This window comes from Streptopelia decaocto, assembly GCF_964273445.1.
Source record: "Streptopelia decaocto genome assembly, chromosome: 1".
NCBI lineage: Eukaryota > Metazoa > Chordata > Aves > Columbiformes > Columbidae > Streptopelia > Streptopelia decaocto.
The window spans coordinates 167,839,427-167,857,642 of NC_138663.1; the positions used below are offsets into that span (position 1 = coordinate 167,839,427).

The window sequence follows — 18,216 nt, forward strand, 5'->3', positions numbered from 1 at the left end:
ATTTCTGTTTTAATGTAGAAAGTACATGTTGAAAGTTGTGTTGCTTGTGGCAGTAGGGCTTTTTTCCCCTTTTTTCTCATGAATCTGAATGTACTCAGTCTTGATAAGATAATGTAGTGTTGTCCCTAAAATACGGTTCTTTACCCAGTGTGCATGCATATAAGCCAAATTCTTCAAACAGAGACAAGAGATTTGTTTTATTACAGAGTTGTACCAGTCTGGATGCTGGACAAAACCAGCATACCAGCAATACAAAAGTCTCAATCACTTAGGCAAAATCTTATTACTACACACACACCCTCAGGGCAGTCCTGTAGGGCTGATTGGTTACAATATTTGCATACAGGTTATATAACATTATTCTTACTATGCTTGTTCAGTGAGTAGGGGTCCTCTGCAGGTGAGTAGCCTTTGACGAGGAGGTGTGGTTTTGGATTAAAATGATATTATAATGAGCAAAGTTTACTTTAGGTTAAGCACATCCACGAAATTTGGTAACAATCACTAGATAATCAACTGTCCATGGCTGACTTCTCAATTCCAGGGTAGGAGGGTAGGTTTTGTTCTACAATTGGAAGTTAATTACTGCTAGATATCTCATCTATTATTAATCTAATGTTAACTTTCTAGTAGGCCTCATGGTCAGGTCTTTTGGTCTACCTGGCAATAGCAGGAACCCTCCTCATTCAATGAGATTTTTATCACATCACTAATGATTATCACTAATTCACATTTGTTTTTAATATTACCTAGCTATAACTGCAGATGACATAGCTGTAAATGAGTCTGTATACCTTCAGTATAGGCAAGTAATTAAATTCTGCTTTCTAAAAATAAAATAATGTCTTTTTTTTTTTTTTTTTCCTTTGTAAGTCTCTAAGCAAGTATAACTAGCAGCCTTCTGAAATGACTGCAAAGCCCCCCTAGATAGACTGACTTCATAAACCAAGAGTCAAGAGGCTTAAGTGCAGATGAACACATTGTGGGAAGGACACAACTTTTTCTCTAGTAAATAATTTGAGGTTTAATAAAATGAATTAACTTTATTTTGTGGGGTTTTTTTTTGTGTGTATGTATGTTAATGCCCTAAGGAAGGTACATTTTATATATGTTAGAACATGCGCTTTGATCTTTCAAGTGTGAGCAAAGGTCGTCAGCCTCTCATGGAGACACAACCTGGCAAGGCTTTATTCTGCTAAAGGAACTAAAATCTCCCATAATTCGTTACCAAGATAAGTTGATAGTGTGGACTTAATTGTCTCAGCATAAGCATCATTCTGGAGCTCACAGGTCTCTGTCAGTCATAACTACTGTAGCTCATGCTTCGCAGTGCTTGAAGTAATCTAGACCTGTCATCGCTAATTAGCTCTAATCGTGTCTTGTTGAGTGAGCACCTTGTAACTGGAGTGGGAATACAGCAGGAATAAACCTGTACCACAGAGGAGCCAGAAGATGGAACCGAGAAATATTGTGCTTTTATGACGAGGAGTGGTGAGTTGTCCCTCTTGCTCTGCAGCTGGAGTGACCAGGGAGGGCACTAAGGTTTATTTTACCTTGTCGATGCAAGACCGGTCCTTGCAGCAAAGCCCGACGTCTTGTGGAGTATCAAGTCCTACTGCTCTGTATGTATGCCATGTTTATTTAGCACAAACGTCAAAGCTCTGACGTAGCAGGTGGCCTCTTCAAGGAGGCTCTAGAGCTAAATCTACAGAAACGCGTATTTAAAGGCTTTTGTTCTCTGTCCTTCTCACAGCAATGTTTCTCACAGAGACAACATTTCCATACTCCTCCAGAATCTGGATTTCCTTTATGGAGTTATTTAGCAGAAACAGAACATACAGACTTCTTTTGGCAGAAGAGCGGGGCATTTTTTGTGTGACACGCAAGCTGTGCTCTGCCTCTAGAGGTATAAAGATAATTGAAGTCGACTGTTCCAGCAGAGGATCTTCTGTTGAGCCTGACTGAGCCGTGCACATAATCGCTAAATTATTTACTTAGCCAAAACACATGATATTGGACTGAGCATGGCTCTTCTGTTACAGGAGTCCAATTTAAAAGTGGTTGAGTTACTAAATAGGAGTTTGTCCTGAATTTTGTGTTTGCTTTGTGAGCAGCTGTCGGTTGGAACATTCAAAGGAAGTGCAGCTTCTCTGACAGCACTCTAGCCGATTGTCCTGATAAAAACGTGCTTAGTACTGAACAGTCCTCTATTTTTTCCAGATTGTACACCGTCTCTATGATGGCTTCTGTGGCTTCTGCAGGCAGGACACTGGAGGCATTGGACTGGAACTTTTCCTCCAAGTCTTCCTTTTTCAGAGGTTTCCTCCAGTGTCCGTAGAATGTGTCGCAGCGGTCGCTGATGGTGTTGCCATCCTGAAGTGTGACACTCACTTCGCAGTAAAGGCTCTCAAAGCTGGGTGTATTATCAGCAGGGTGCTCCAGCTGTGTTTTGCAGAGGAGCTCCCGTAAAGCTGGACGGTGAATGTTCTCACTGGTGAAGGACTGGACCGACATGCTGCCATCCAGCAAAGCAGAGCATGCGACAAACTGAAAGGAGTGTCGAGCCTCATGCTCTGAGGTAGGGCTGGGTCTGTTCACATATTTGACCTCTGGGACTTTGAGAACGACTTTCTCAATTTTATCAAGGGGGAGCAAGTTGCCACTGCTCTCCATAAGCTTCCTCCTAACAGAAGATGCTGCATCAGCCACCCAGTGCGTTCCAAGATGAGCAGGAAAGCGTTTGATGGCCACGTCTTGTTGGTCCAACAGCCAGGGATAGGACTGCAAGGTTGGTAGAGTCTGCGGGTTGTAATCTGTATAAAAGGCACCTATGCCCGACTCCATGTCCAAGATCTGTTTGTTTCCTTGGAGGCCCTGGGATGCTAAGCAGGCTGCTTCCAGGCCGTGCTTGGCAGCATTGCCAACGTGAAGGGGCTTCGTTTGGGTTGCTGCGTTAGCCAGTGGGGCACCTGCATAGGAGGCAGCAATAGCCAAGGTGTTCTTACATTTCAGCCGGTCAAGAGCGAGCAGTTTAGCACAAGCTGCTGCACTCCCCATTGTACCAACCACAGTTGGTGGGTGAAACCTGAGAAAACAAGATCTCTTGATTACTGTATGTCAAAAAGTCACATGAATTCCCTACATACACCATTAGCTAACCCATAAGGAGTCATGTGTTTTCATGTTTAAGATGAACCTTTCCTAAATTTCCAGACATACAACAGAAAATATGATTGATTGTGGCCAGCTGTATTTTAACTTGCATTTAATTAAGTATATTAACACTGAGAAATAAAACCTTCCACACAACTTTCTACTTGAAGCATTTCTGTATACCTTTTTGGAATATTCCTGGCTTCACCCGAAAAGCGCAGCAGCCTGCCTTGCACTTCAATTCCCACGTTGAAAGCTAAGAGCAGATCGAGACCTGAGATTTTTTTCTTCTGGGGAAAGGCCTCCGAGAGTGCAATCACTGCAGGGAGCACGGCCCCAGACGGGTGTGTGGCTGGATGCCACGTGTCGTCAAAATCCATGGAGTGTACCTAATGGAAAGAGAAGACCGGACTTGTCATCAGAAATAAACTCTGACAAGATTGGCTCAGTCAAATGAAACTACTATAGCTCATATAAAGAAGGATTGAAGAACTAGATTTTCCTTAGAAAGCAAAACTTTAGAAGTTTCTTTTAAAGACCTTTACTACCAATAAGGGCCCGTGAGAAGTGACAATGCAATGCAAATCTTGCCTCAGAGGAATACAACTCTAATTCAAGTTGCACCAGTCTCAAACCAGTATGACAGTGGTTCTTCTTTCCTACAGTAAGCTTTTGCTTATCTAAGTAGACTGGTATGATTAAAGCAGCAGTTCTAGGTCTATCATATGAACAGTGAATTTTCACTTCCCCAAACCAGTATATAAACATAATGAAATTACTTCTCCAGTGCAGCAACTGATGCTGCCGTTAGTGCTCACACCATTAAAGCTGTAGAATCCATGCTGCTAATTGAAAGTTGTATCATCAGAACAACTTCCCTAGTGCAACCATCCACAGACACAGGCCTGCAAATGTACATGGGTCTTTAGCCTGAATTTTCAGCACATTGGAACAAGATTTGTCACATGAGGAACCAGACTCCCTAGGCTTGCTGAATCTTAAAACTGGGATGAGCTGCTTAGCCCTTGGGAGTATTGAGAGAGGTGCCTCCTCTTTCTCATGCTCAGAGCCCAGCTGCTTGGTAATATTTTGGGCTGTTCCAGCATGGCATACAGCTGATGTTCTGGAAGCAAACTGCTCCCAGCAATGCCGTCAGTTTTTGCAATGTATTGCTTGCTGGAACCACCCCCCAAAGTTTTAAGAACCCCCAAAGACTTGAGAGCATCACAGACAGCATTTTTAATAACATAATAATGCCTCAAAAGCTGAACGTTCACACCTGTTCACCTGTGTCTTACTTCATAGCAAACTGGGAAGATGGTCAGGCTCCCCAGTGCTCAGATCTTGCCCTGTAATACTGGGAATATGCACTTCTGAGGACTGCACTTCTGAATAGAGAGAATAAAACTCAGTCCCTGCCTTGAAAAACTTTGCTGCCAGCTGGGAAGATGCCCTGTAGTGCAGGACAAGGAAAATTGTTGCTGATACCCAGTAAGCTGCATTCCTGGCGACTTCAATAAGCGCTTAGAACTGACCTGTGACCAGGATGTAAACTGAAATGATCATATACATGCTGACAGCCAGATTTGAATATCACATAGGCTGCTAGGAGCTGAGAGGTACCAAATCTCATTTCCAAGGTAATTTTCTCTACGTTGGAAATGAGGTGTCAAATTGGACCTCTGATCTCGTTGTCACACTAATTTAGATAAGTTTAATATTACCATTCCCTTGGTTGGTCACCTTCCCTAGTTTAACATAATTGCCAAATTTGTCTACCCCACCTCTTGTGCATCTTTCAATTTCAAATGATTTCAACCTCAATCTGAATTTAGACAAATGTCTGGGGAATCAGTTATTGCTTTAATGAGAAAGTATGTGTCCAAAATATATAACCAGGTTTTGCAACTGTGTAACTGGAGATTAAATTGCCTTGTGATATTATATGCGTATGTGTATGTGCATCTGTCTGTGTTTTTCTGTAACTATCCTTTGCCAGTTGGCATGAAATTTGGATCCCAGTGAAATCAGTGAGAGCTAGAGTATCTCTCTGTAATGTGGCTGTAGAAAGTTTGTGACAAGCTGTAGAGTTCTGACCTTGAAAAGTCCAAAATCCCACGTTAAAGATAAGGGGTGCTGTTGAGTTGCATCAGATATATATTATACCTTGAGCTTGGTCTCACTGGAAGGAAGTTGAAGCACATTAGGAGAACAGTCTAGGAAAGTTTTATAGCAGGCTTCAGGCAGAAGAATAAAGTAAACTAGGATTTTAGGAGCATTCTGTTCTCTCTAGAGAAAGAATGGCATCAATTAGTGTGATTTAAGAGCAAATAAAAGTGTATCCCTTACAGCGACTCCATTCACAAAAGCTGCATACAGAGGAGGCAGTCGGAAATCCAAGTGGCCCCAGATGGTACTGGATATCTCTGAGCTGTAGATCTGGAACAAATTGACATCAATTAATTTGAAGTCTGAACCCAAGATAAATGTGCGCTGTATCTCTGATGTAACCAAGATCAAATCATAAGCTCTCAGGACACAACTGTTTCCTTTCACCAGAAAAATATCGTTATTTCAGAAAGTATGACAAGAAACTCCATTTCCGGTTGGTTTATGTCCCTCTCCACCCAAACAGATGTCAGGGGGTAGACCAACACCATCCACCTGGCCATTCAGTTCCCCCACACAGCCTCTGACTATCAATGTCGCTTCTCACCACCCATCGGCAGTTCCCTCATTACCTTGGGGAAGATCTCCAGTTAAAAGTTCTGATTTTCTACATTTTAGTAGTCCCTGGGTAGATGACACACAGCCTCCTGAGGCTGGTATCCCCACATTGTAAAGGGCTCTGCTCTTTTCCTCTTGCTGTGCAGATCTTTTAGCCAATGAAGAGATCTTTACAGAATGAAATGAAAGGGCACAAACTACCACAGTTTGAGAAGGGGGGATCTCTTGTGCGAAGAGACTTATTGGCACACAGAGCTCTCAAGCTTGAGTCAAACTAGACAGATCTGACGGATAAAACAGTGGGCTGAGCTCCTCCTCATTGATGAGCTCCTGTGTTGGGAAGGCTTCTCCTCAAGGCCAAGTACTCCTCTAGTTTAAGGAGAACATGACTGGAGGAGAAACATGACCAATAAGCCTCAGACAACAATTATGTTTTATGGACTAGAAGTAACCCACTACTAACTCTCCATCCCTTTGACAGTTCTGTATTTTTGAAAGTCTGGTGGTAAGTGACGTTTGCATTGCTGATGTTTTTAATAAAATCTCGTATGTGACAGTAAGGAAGGGATTCTTAATTAACTGTGTTTGCAGTGGGGAGTCTTAGCATACAGTCTGTTACATAGACTTCTGCCCATCCAGAGTTAAAAGCGACCCGAGCAATGAAGTTTCCCTGTCACCAGTGGGAAGAACGCTGTGTCTCTCTTCCCAGCCCCAAAATAATTTCTCCATGACAAACCTTCCCCTTATAGACCGATTTTCCCTTGCTTTTCTTAAAGCTAAACCTTAGGGTATGCCATGAATGGTGGACTCCTCACCTTGCTGTACTGTGTCACTTTGTGGCAGACCTCAGTGCTGGTACCCAGAAGCCCCACTCCAAGAGTATCCAGAATCATTCGCTTGCTTCTCTGAATGACTTGATCCGTCAAGTGGTTTGCATTCAAGCCATGAATCACATCGGCAAAATTTCCCGTAATTGTCTGGGAGGGAAAAAAAAAAAAAAAGTACACATTTCTCTTTATTTAAGGAAACCTTTTTTTTTAAATTTCTTTTTTTTTTTTTTTCCCTGTTTTGCTTGTTTGTTTGTTTTGTTTTGTTTTTACTTTCAGTTTTGAGCTATTGCTCAGCATGCTGGCCATTTCTGTTACCCTGCCTCTGCTTACACGAATTGCATCAGCAAAACTAAGGTTTGATTTCTTCCCTTTTTTATTCCCAGAAATGCCACAGTGTTATTTATAGTTTATTTATACTTTCATCAGTGTCCTTGTCTGTTCTGTATTTCTGCTGCTTCCTCCCTGGCTTGCATCCTTGAGGGTAAGCACTGCAGGTGATGTGACTTTGCAAGATATCTGTCTGTCTGTCTATCTATCTATCTATCTATCTATCCATTCATCCCTCTCTCTCTCTCTATCTCTATATTTATATCTACACACACACATATATAAAACAAATAGAACCAAAAATCATCTGGCTTTCTATAGCACTTTCTCATTGCTATTGAAATCAATGGGGAATTGTCATTTCAATCCAGAGCAGCCTCTACCACACAAAGGGTCAAGATTTGATCTCCCTGAATAGCAGAATTACCATCCCAAGCCTTGTTGAGCTTGGAGCTCAGTGGGAGATGGGACTTGGCAGCCCTACCTTGCATTTGCTGCTCCTGGCTCCCATTGAATTCATGACCAGCTGGACTCCCAGCTTTTCTCCAAGACAAGATCTCTCTCACCTCTTTGAAAAGCAGTGGCTCCTTTTTCCTGGCTCCTGCTGATCTGGGAATTATATCTCTAATTTTCTTTTGCTTTCCCATTGGGCATTGACCCATTATGCAAAGTCAGACTGCTGCTTCTTAGCTGGAGCTCTTAGCTGCTGTTAATATCTCTATCAGAAACTAATCTAGAACTTCATTTCTCCAGCCATTAGAATTTCTCTCTGTAGAGGCATATGTTATTTACAACCAGTCTATATACACACTTGCTTTTTTAATATTTGCATTACAGAATATAGCTATTTTCTCTCTTTGGAAATTGTCTCATTCCATTTCTCCTTATCCTTCCCCTTCCTCTACTCCCCTGCACATGTCCACATAGAGTGATGATATTTCCCCTTGGTCTCTGTTTTGCTAAGTTAACAAGACGAACTGTGCTGCTCTCTCCTTTATAATTATGATACAGGCTCACTCCCACTACGCCAGTAGCTTTTCATTGCGTTGTTGCAATTTGATTTCTCTTTTCTGACCATGGTGACTGGAACTTTACCCATGATTTCAAGTAAGTTCTCACCCAGCTTTGTACTAAAGCAGTATTATCTTGAGGTACAGAAGTAATTTAAAGCAGGTGAACCACGTATCCCATGGTGTGATACATGCCTACTGAAACATATGGAGTGAGGATACAAAAGCTTAAACAGAAAAGTTTATCTTACAGTGCAAAGAAGCAAGACAGTACCTTTGCCCACATCTTGGAGAGATGGTGTGTGGTCCCAGAGAGATGCAGCAAACAAGTATCAGCCAACGAGCAGGAGAAATCACTTTCTTTCTGTTTATATACGTGTGTCTGGGGTGGGGGAAGAAATATTAGGCCTGTTTTCTTGCTCATCTTGTCCTGCCCATTTCCTCCTCTGCCTAGAAATGTTCCTTTTTCTTCACTTTCAACTTTCCTCTGACTAACTGTACTACAAACTGCTGGTACACGTGTGATAGGACTTTTTCTTCCACATGCATGTCACATGCAAAACTGATAGATGTGATATTTTATTACCAGATAGAAACTGATAATTAATTTGAGTGTCTTACATTTGGTAGCATGGAGAGGAGAGAAGATATCACCGTGTGTGTCAAACTGACCTTGGGGAACCACAGTAGGCCATGGATGGGAGAGTGATCAACCCAGTACTAGATTCCAGGATGGCAAAGGCTATTTTATCTTAAATAACCTTTTGTTTGTTTGTGCTTTGTTTTTCCTTTTTATTCCCCCCCCAAGCCACGCTTCTTTCACTAGATCTGTCTCCTCTGTAACACACACACAATTCAGACACAGGAAATGTGTGCCATAAGAATATCAGACCATAAACTGGATTAAGGCAGCTCTTGGCATTTAATAGTGTTTTAACAGCATGAGTTGCTATGTGAGGCCATCATTTCTACTAGCAGGTTTTCTGCATCTCAGACAAAGGTGTTTTCTCTGAGAAACGAGGCACTTCTCCCACCACCGGTTTAGGGATTTCGCTTCTGCGGGAATCTCGGACTACGAGAATACAGTGAGTGAGGAATCCCTGCCCATCCCCTCAGGAGGGGAGCAGACCTCAATGGAGCATGAGTAGAGGCCACTGAATAATTCTGAAGAGAAAAAGTAACATATGTCTGAAGCCTGGGAACCTCCTGGATTAGGGAACCAAGTATCAAGTCTTTTCAGAACTGCAGTCTTGCACTTCCATGCTTAAGTGCTGCCTAAAACTTTAGAAACCTCAGCCCTTTACTGAGCCTAGCCTTAAACGCTTTTGTAAAGCCTGATCTAACTCCTGGTAGAGATCAGCGTGGATCTGTAGGTGAAGTTAAACTTTGATCTGAGTGGCTCTACTACTGAAAGGTTTGTTTCGGGCTGCATCCTCTCCCCACTCCTGGCCCTGGACACATATTTCTCCTCCTCCTCATGCCAGTGCTGATGCTGAGCAGACCCCTTTCTGAGCCAGTCCAACCTGTCTCCAGAGCCAGCTTAGGGACTTTCAGCTGTCAGGCAAAACTGAGTTTCATCACCTCAGAAATGCGAAATTACATTTAGCAGCACAAGCAGAGGGAGAGAGCTGTGCTAGTAGTATTCTGTGAAATTTTGGGAGGGCATGGGCAGGTAAAAAGAGATGGGAGGGGGTCAGCTGTTCCCCATCAAGCTCTAACCCAGTCTTTTGCCTGTTTTGCCTGTGCCTTGAGCCAGCTCTGCTTATGGACATCATCTTCAGATGCCTAACTTTATGCTGAAAATTGCACTGGGTAACAGGGTGCCTTAAATGATAGAAGAAGCAGTGTGTCTGTTCATGGATGTAGCCAAAGAGCCTGAGGCCCAGGACTCCTAAATCTCAGCCTTAAAAACACATACATACCTTCTGTGTGGGCTAACCTGCATTATGCACAGGTTCCATTTAAAACCTTGTCCTGTCTTTTTCTTAAATATGAGCAGCTGTTCAGCATGGATACTAAACCTCTTCCCACACACATTTCTTTGTGAGTACATGACATCTTCCTCATTCATGCATGAAAAATCTGCATAAAACATCCCAGTAGGATTTCCTAGGTCCTGGGTGAGATGCACACTTTGGCCAAATCCTGACCGCATGGAGAGACAGAACCAGAATGTGCATCAGTGCTTCTTCCTTGCCCCCCTATTTCCACACTAAGGGAAACCTCAGAGGTAACCTGGATGTGCTGAAGAATTATGTTTGGTGTTGATAAAATCCAGCCCAGCTAATGGGATTGCTCACGTTGACAAGGTTGACAATGGTTAGAAAAGTTAGTAGAAGTTAACACTATTAGACTGAAAAAGGGAAGGCCTTTGTTAACTTTCACTTTTGTTCTTCCAGCTCATTCTTCCCTCCAGAAAAATGGAGAAATAAACATCTAAATCACAGAACCACAGAATCACAGAGTGACTGTCGTTAGAAGGGACCTCCAGAGATAATCTGGTCCACACCGTCTGCTCCAGCAGGTCCACCCAAAGCAGATTGGCCAGCATTGCGTCCAGTTGAGTTTTGTATATCTCTGAGGATGGAGACTCCACAGCCTCTCTGGGCAACTTGCGACAGTGTTTCACCACAAAAAAATTACATATTAAATAAAAGATATTCAAATCCCAAAGTCAGCCCTCTTTCAGTCATCTTTTTCCTTTTAGTTTGGGATATAATTTATACTCTCATTCTGTTTTTAATTTCTTCCTCATCCTCAAGTGAGACTGAAGTGAAATTTGAACATCTCCTTGGCCTCTCTCTGTGCTTCTGGATGTCAGAAAGGAGACACAACAGCCCCACAGCCAGTTAAGGGGAGTTTTCCAAACATAAGAAGTAATGTGGGACCCTTTTCATTTCCCCTGACAAGTCCAATGAATGGAACAGTGAATAGAACTGAACAGCTAGAAAGTCTGAGAGAAGTATGCAGTGACGTAACTCCTGATTAATCTGCTTTATTGCTCTAATAACTGCTCTAATACAGGTGGCATTATACTGGAAAGCCCACAATCAGAATGGGGCAAAAATGAGCCATAAACCTTCTTATGTCTAGAAGGCATAATGTAGTTTCAGCCCTGCACCCTCAGCCTGCATTGTGCCTCAAAACAAGGCCTGTACAACATCTTACAGCTTACAATGTCTTGTTTCTCCCTGAACATTTTGAAAGATCTATTACAGGAAAGTGCAGAGGTCCAGTTACCTATAATCCCATGTTAAGATTCCAAAGTGAATTCAGATGGGAGCCAGAACTTGTGATGTGCCTTGTGACGTGATGTGTGGTCATATGCTGCTGCTGATCTCAGATATGTGGTCACTTTCTCCTGTAATCTTGTTTTTCCCATGGATTGTCCCATGAAGAGAAGGCTCCAGGGAGACCTTATTGCGGCCTTTCAGTACTTAAAAGGGGCCTACAAGAAAGATGGGGACATACTTTTTAGCAGGGCCTGTTACGATAAGATGTGGGGTAACGGTTTAAACTAAAGGAGGGGAGATTCAGGCTAGACATGAGGAAGACATTTTTTACAACATGGGTGGTGAAACATTGGCCCAAGTTGTCCAGAGAGGTGGTAAATGCTCCATCCCTGGAGACATTCCAGGCCAGGCTGGAAGGGGCTCTGAGCAACCTGATCTAGTTGAAGATGTCCCTGCTCATTGCACGGGGTTGGACTAGATGACCTTCGAAGGTCTCTTCCAACCCAAACTATTCTATGAGTTTATGATTCTACGCATTGCAACAGTAGCAGTACTATTTAGGGAGTGGACTGAGATATTGTGAGAAAGCTACTACTTTTGTTTTGTTGTTTGTTTTTTTTTAAAGGACAAAGTGAAATTCCAAATGCACATAGTTCAATTGCTTGGGAGACTGTTTTCCAAAATGTGGCCTACAGACCTTACAGTCAGGTGTATGCTGTAGGCTGGGAGGGAAAGGAAAGCAATATGATTATCACTGCAGGGGGAAGAGGCATCTATACAAAGTCCTGTACCTCCCCAGGAGAATTCATAGGGGTCTCAACAGAAGAAGGTTGAAAAACACTGACTGAGGGTTTGGCACAGGCTGTCCAGCCTGACAAAGGGAATCTGCTTCTTTCCTCTTCTTTGACACAATACGCATGGTTCAGCAATTTGGGCAGACAATTTGTTAACTAGCGAGCATGATGGAAAGACAAAATGCGTTCATCCAAATGCCATTTGCAACATCATGCACAGCTACAGTAATGAGCTATGTTGATTACAGAACAAGGCTTTAGAAAACCAGTGCCCCACAGAGCCTATTTTCTCCTGCTGACATTACATTTTTAAGCAGCTTTTTGCTTTCTTTTGCCTCCAGTTATTTTAGGCTAAACTCTGCCCACACCTGCAATCTGTAGGTTTGCGTCTGAAAGCAGTTTTGGCCTTAGCCTTATGCTCCTTTTGTTCTAAAGAAATATATAAAAAATAGGACAAAATACAGAGGCCAGGCTTCCTTTTCTCTAAGCCGCTTTTTAAGGAGTAACTTTGTTCATGGGCTGTGCTAAGATGAAAAAACAGGAGGCAGGGGCCAACGTGCCCTATTTACAGAGCCTCTGCTATTGCTGAGGGTCTGAAAGCACCTCACAAGTGCAGGACTTGCTCCTTTTCTCTCTACTGGGATATTTTCAGTACAGTAAAAAGGTGCAAATCTTAGCAGATGGTCTCGAATAAATGGCTTGATTTAAATCCTGTTAACAGCCCTACAGCCATAAACCCTTTGTTAGTTCTGTACCACGACCATTATAGTCTCCTGCATCTCTTTTTCCTCAAGCCTACTTTCTTATGTCCACCCCAACAGCAATTACTGAGCCAGTCAGCAATAATACACAGCAAAAGCAATAGGTGATAATTGCACCATGAAGTGCATAACTATGGAAATTTCTAGCCTATAGTAGTTCTCTTACTCACTTACTTGCACAACCAGTGACAAGGGCAGTGCAATCTCTGAGAAGTTACAACACCCTTGTTTCCTTTTCTCAAACTCCTCACAGCAAAACTTGGAAGTACCCGGCCGTATTCTGGTAAAGGTTGCTACAAGTCAGTGCACTGGTCTACATTTACACTGTTCTTCTCACCTTCATAAACTAGTGGTGCTATACCTAAAGGCAAGTCCTCACAGTTGTTTTTAAACTTGCAACGTAGTCACATTAATATATCGCTACAGCTCGTGCAAGCAAATCAGTGAGCACATTGCAAGTTTAATTAGAAAGAGGCAGCAGACATAACTGGGATAATCACATAGGACCTTGCTCAAGATAAATTTATTATCTCAGTATAGACACACCACAAACTCCTGCTTCGCTAGCAGCAAAAGCATGTTTGAAGCCAAAGAGTGTGTCACTGAATGATTAGGGAAGCCCCTTCAACATTGCTTAGGGAGTAGCATCAAGGGGCCTGAACTATAAAAACACATTGACCCAGTGTAAATTTTAGATCTCACCCATACTGTAGCTTTTACCTATAATACTAGTGCCTGTATTCAGATGCTGACAGTGCAGGGGGCTACACTGTACTCAGCTACCATGGGTACACAGCAAGGCAGATCAGGAGGACCAGATGCAGGAGAGGGTGACCCAGCAGCTCCAGCCCCAGTGAATCATCCCTGCATGCTGGGGTACCACCACTTCTCCCTGGGATGCCTCACAGTCACATTCCCAAAGCTTTTCTTCACCCCACTGTAGCTTCCCACCCTATTTTCTAAAGAAATAAGATTATTTGAGCTAGTAGCAGGTGGCTGTAGGGTTTCTAAATGGCACAACCTCCAGCCTGAATAATAACAACAGGTTTAAGAGGTCACATAGGTTTTCTGCACTTGCATAGACTTTGCCATAGCTTCTCCTTGTTGATGGTTTTGGCAGCCTGGGGCAGTCTGTGCCACACATTGTTCTCTTAATCAAAAAAGGGTCATGATGTCTATATTGAGTTGCCAAATGCAGCCAGATGTCAGTACAGGATATGTGCCATTTGAGAAGACGATAAAACTTGACTAGAATAAATTCAGAGTTTTGATTAGCGGGAACCAAATCAGTGTGAGGGAGGTGGTAATTTTAATTAAATTACCAGGAGAACTCCAGTGGTGCAAATGAGACATTAATCACTGTGTTGGGCTGCTGCATCACACATGGAAAGGTATCCAGCAAAGATACTCTCCTGATCATTTCAGAGCAAGCCCAGATGTCACATCATAACAGGTCCCAGCAAGCCTGTTGTGGCAGTCCAGTGGGGAGGTGTGGATATCAAGATCTAGTCTATAAAAAGTTTCAACATTAACTAAAGGATAAAAGAGCCTCTCTGCATCTAAGCTATTACTCAGGTATTTTGAACTCCCAGGAAATTATCCCCGATTCCATTACAGATTTTTGTTTGCACTGAAAGGGCTAAAATGATACCTAAAGCATATACAGCAAAACCAGAATGAATAATAAAACATTCTTTTTCAAACAGAAACAGGCTTTGGGAGAAAAGTTCACCTAATTTTGTGGGAGTCCATCATTTACCTGTCAGCAGCTGCAGAAGCACTTGAGACAGGTACTGGGAGATGCTGTGTGAGTTGGCAGAATTGTTCCTCCAGATTTCACTGCAGATGCTCGCTCTCCTCCTCTCAGCTTAGTCCCTCTCAAGCACAACCCCCCTCGGAAGGATTTAAACAACAAACCATGTTGAAAAAGCCACAGAGCACTTGTTGCTAATGGCTTGTTCATTCTGCAAGCTTGTGCCATAGGTTGTTTTGCCAACCTCCCCTTAATCTTTGGACCACAATCTCTGCTCAAACAATGTGTTCTCATTTGGATTCCAGAGGCAGCTCAGATATCCCATCAGCTACATGCTTGTCACTGCCCTTTAGCATCCTGTGGTAGTTTTTGGGGCAGTCTAGTAACTGGGGAAAGATATTTCTTTCCTCATCTGTGGTTGTATATAGCTAGATCATACATTTTCCACTGAATATACTTAAAAAATGCCAAGAAATTTTGCAAAACAGGACAAAATTACACTTCAAATATGGCAATCTCTGATTTATGGTGTAATGTTAAAACATGCCACGGTAGCTACTAGTTGTGAGATTATTACATGTTCCAGACTGTAGTACATACTGGGGATTTTCTAGCTGTGATTGTATATTCACCTCTAAAGAGAAAATGGTTATAATTACACCAACATTTATGAAAGGGAGAAATAACAGCAAAACTGGAAGAAAGATTAAATTTGAAGATGAGAGCTGTGAATACATAAAACAGTCATATTATTACACTTTTCTAATTGAAAATTTAAGCAGAAGCTAATGATTTGATTTAAATTGGTCCTTTTTTACATAAGTAGCATTTGAAGAATTTTGGTTTTTAGAATTTATAATGACACTATTTTTTCCCTAACATTACTCATCTTCATCATTGTAGATTAAGATAGACGCAGGAAGCATAAAAAAATCAAGGAAAATAACTACTTTCACAAAATGAAAGGAATTATTCTGTAACCTTTCATCATCTGTGTTGATTCTTCAGCATCAGCAGGGTTTAAAACTATTCACAGAAAAATGGTACCTACTGTCAGATGTAGTGGAACTCAGAAAGTATTTTATTTACCTTTTTCCCTCCCCGCAATAGTTGAAGATGTCCCTCCTTATGTAGCCTAGGATATTGCAGGAGCAATAGAATTAGCTGTAAGGAAAAGAACATCTTTTTTGAGTCAAGAAATTACTCCAGGTCATATGCAGTTGGAATGTATGATGTTAGCGTTACCACCAATGTACACAGCTTATCCTACTTACTTTGGTAACTGTTCTGAATGGTGCAATGCCAGCACTGTGACTTTGGTTTTAATCTAATAAGCAAATAAACAAATCTTATTCCTCCTTTCCACAATTAGAAAGTTCTCCCCTTCCTGCAATCTGGCTATTTCCATTCTCTATCAAATTTGGCAGTTTTGAAGTCTGTGTTTTCTTTTGGGATGTTTTTCATTGATTTGGTAAGGTATTTTATTATACTTTGTTAGGGAGAGTGTCAGAAGAGAGAGGACATTCATTTTTTTCTCCCAACTAACTGACTGAGTCGCGAATGAATGAAGGAATACTGAAATGATGTGGCACATCTTAAAACCTAGGTATGACTTGAAAGTCATATGGCTCAACCAGCAACACACGGGGTAGAACCAAGGCAATACTCTTTCACTGCACAAGAAAAGCAGGCAGCTGCCTTGGATGGCAACTTTCAGAAGGCAGTTTGCTGCCTGTGTTGCCTACGTACAAAACAATAAAGCTGAGCTTTTGTTTCTTTGTTTGTTTTGCCTGGTCGTCCCATCACTGCTTTATCCTTCTGTGTTCCTGTGCGGCTGCCCTTTGGAAGGGCTCCTGAGGAGGAACTGGGTGGCTGATGCTGAGAAGTTGTTTTTCCCCACAGGTTCCTGCTGTCTCGTCCTGCTACCCTTGGCAACAGGACTCTGCTCCACCTTCCAAGCACAGCCCAGCCCTGCTCATCCCCTTTTCCTCCTGTGCTAACGTTCCCCACACTTTTCTGCTCCTTGGAAATTTGGGAAGCTTATCCACTCAGAATCAACTAGGGAAGGGTGGATGGTTCCTTGGGGAAGGTGAAGGAGGAGAGGAAAGAGAAGACATATGGCTGCATGGGAATAAACCATGCCCTGCCTCTTAAGGATGCTGGAAAAGCACATTTTTGTCGAGCAGGGAAAGAAAAGATGAGAAAGAAAGGAAAAGAAGAGAGGAAAGAAAGAGGCTACAAGCCCTTATATGTTCCCAGCTCCTAAGCTCCTCTGATTCCTCCCAGATCTCTTTTTCCCAGCACCTAGAAATGTGTTTTACAGCAACACTGAACTTTTCTTCTGCTGAGAACCTGAATAAATCCCTGCTGTCTGTAAAGGGAGAGTGAGTGCTAATTTCTCCTGCCTCCCTCAGCAGCAGCAGCAGCAGCAGCAGCAGCAGCAGCAGCAGCAGCAGCAGCAGCAGCAGCAGCAGCAGCAGCAGGCTGAGACGGGAGAGGCTCCTCTGCTTAATGAACCTCTGTGAAATAAAGGGCAACTGCTCCCATTTTTCAGCATTTTCTGGTATACTGGGGCACAGGGCGATGTATGCAGAGCTGTTTGATGGAGGAGTAACCAGCTGGCCCAGAAAGCTTCTGCACCTGAGCTGAAATTGGTACCCGGTCCAGCTCTGCAGTAAGGTCCACCTGTGGCTTGCAGTCCCTCTGTTGCTGCTGGGCCTTGGTAGACACGAACACAGGCCAAGCTGGCTGCCCTGCATGTCTCCTTGAGACAAGGTTACATGGCTTTTTGTCTGCCCTAGTTGTCTTTACTGGCAGCATTTGACTTGCCTCTTCCTTTTCCTGTGGACAGTAAAGAGCAACTTGAAGTACCCATGGGGGCTGTGTCCAGCTCTATGACACATCTGGAGCAGGAGCTGCTCAGCAGTGGTGGTAGCAGCTCCTTCCCTTTATTTTCTTGGCTGTGTATGCAAGGACCTAGGCCAGATGAGCTTGATGCTATCTGTCCTCTGCTCCTGACTTCATTCTGTCAGTGCTATGATTTCTGGTCAGAAATGCTGCCTGCCTCTGTCAGATGCAGTAAGAAGGTTGTCTGTGATTTGACTTTGTGCCAGAGACTTCCTGAATCAGGGGTTTGATGCAACATGGGTATTGACCATGTTGATGACTGTTCTTGGGGTGTGGCTGAGAAGAAAATCCCCAAAGCACATGAAAAACCCCAAGCACATAATTCTTTCCTAGTTTCAGACTGCTCTCCCACATCATTGACTGTACCCAAAGAATTTTCCCATAGGCAGAGACATCTTTGCTAGCCACTACCTGTTAAGGCAGCTGCTCCAGAGTTTGCAGTTTTGCAACATGCATCCAAACTCAGCTTTCATTCCCATATCTCAGGAGGGTGTGTGTTGTGAAGCCTTCCTTGAGACTGTAGGTCAGCAAAGGGGAAACATTCAAGAGTCTGGGAGAAGGAGAAATGGCTTGTGGCCTGCATCAGAGGGGATCTTATCAGTGCTTTTAAATATGTCAAGGGTGGATGGGACCAGACTTTTCAGTGGTGCCCAGCGATAGGGTGAGGGGCAACAGGCACAGACTGAAGCACAGGAGGTTCCATCTGAATATGAAGAGAAAC

General features: G+C 42.9%; 1 protein-coding gene across 3 annotated transcripts; it reads right to left on the reverse strand.

Annotated features, from left to right (window-relative positions):
• Window positions 1-63: 63 nt before the first annotated feature.
• On the reverse strand, window positions 64-10,099 carry ACOD1 (aconitate decarboxylase 1). Of its 3 annotated transcripts, XM_082055580.1 has the most exons (6): window positions 9,970-10,099; window positions 8,322-8,429; window positions 6,696-6,857; window positions 5,503-5,592; window positions 3,337-3,542; window positions 64-3,085 (listed from the first exon to the last, which is right to left on the reverse strand). In XM_082055580.1, the coding sequence occupies exons 2-6, from the start codon at window positions 8,331-8,333 to the stop codon at window positions 2,131-2,133; spliced, it is 1,425 nt and encodes a 474-aa protein (XP_081911706.1). In that variant the 5' UTR covers window positions 8,334-8,429; window positions 9,970-10,099; the 3' UTR covers window positions 64-2,130. The 3 variants fall into 3 exon arrangements, with proteins under 3 accessions (XP_081911706.1, XP_081911708.1, XP_081911707.1); XM_082055582.1 differs by lacking the exons at window positions 8,322-8,429; window positions 9,970-10,099 and adding an exon at window positions 5,895-6,269 and having other exon boundaries at window positions 6,696-6,812; XM_082055581.1 differs by lacking the exons at window positions 6,696-6,857; window positions 8,322-8,429; window positions 9,970-10,099 and adding an exon at window positions 5,895-6,330.
• Between the last annotated feature and the right edge of the window lie 8,117 nt (window positions 10,100-18,216).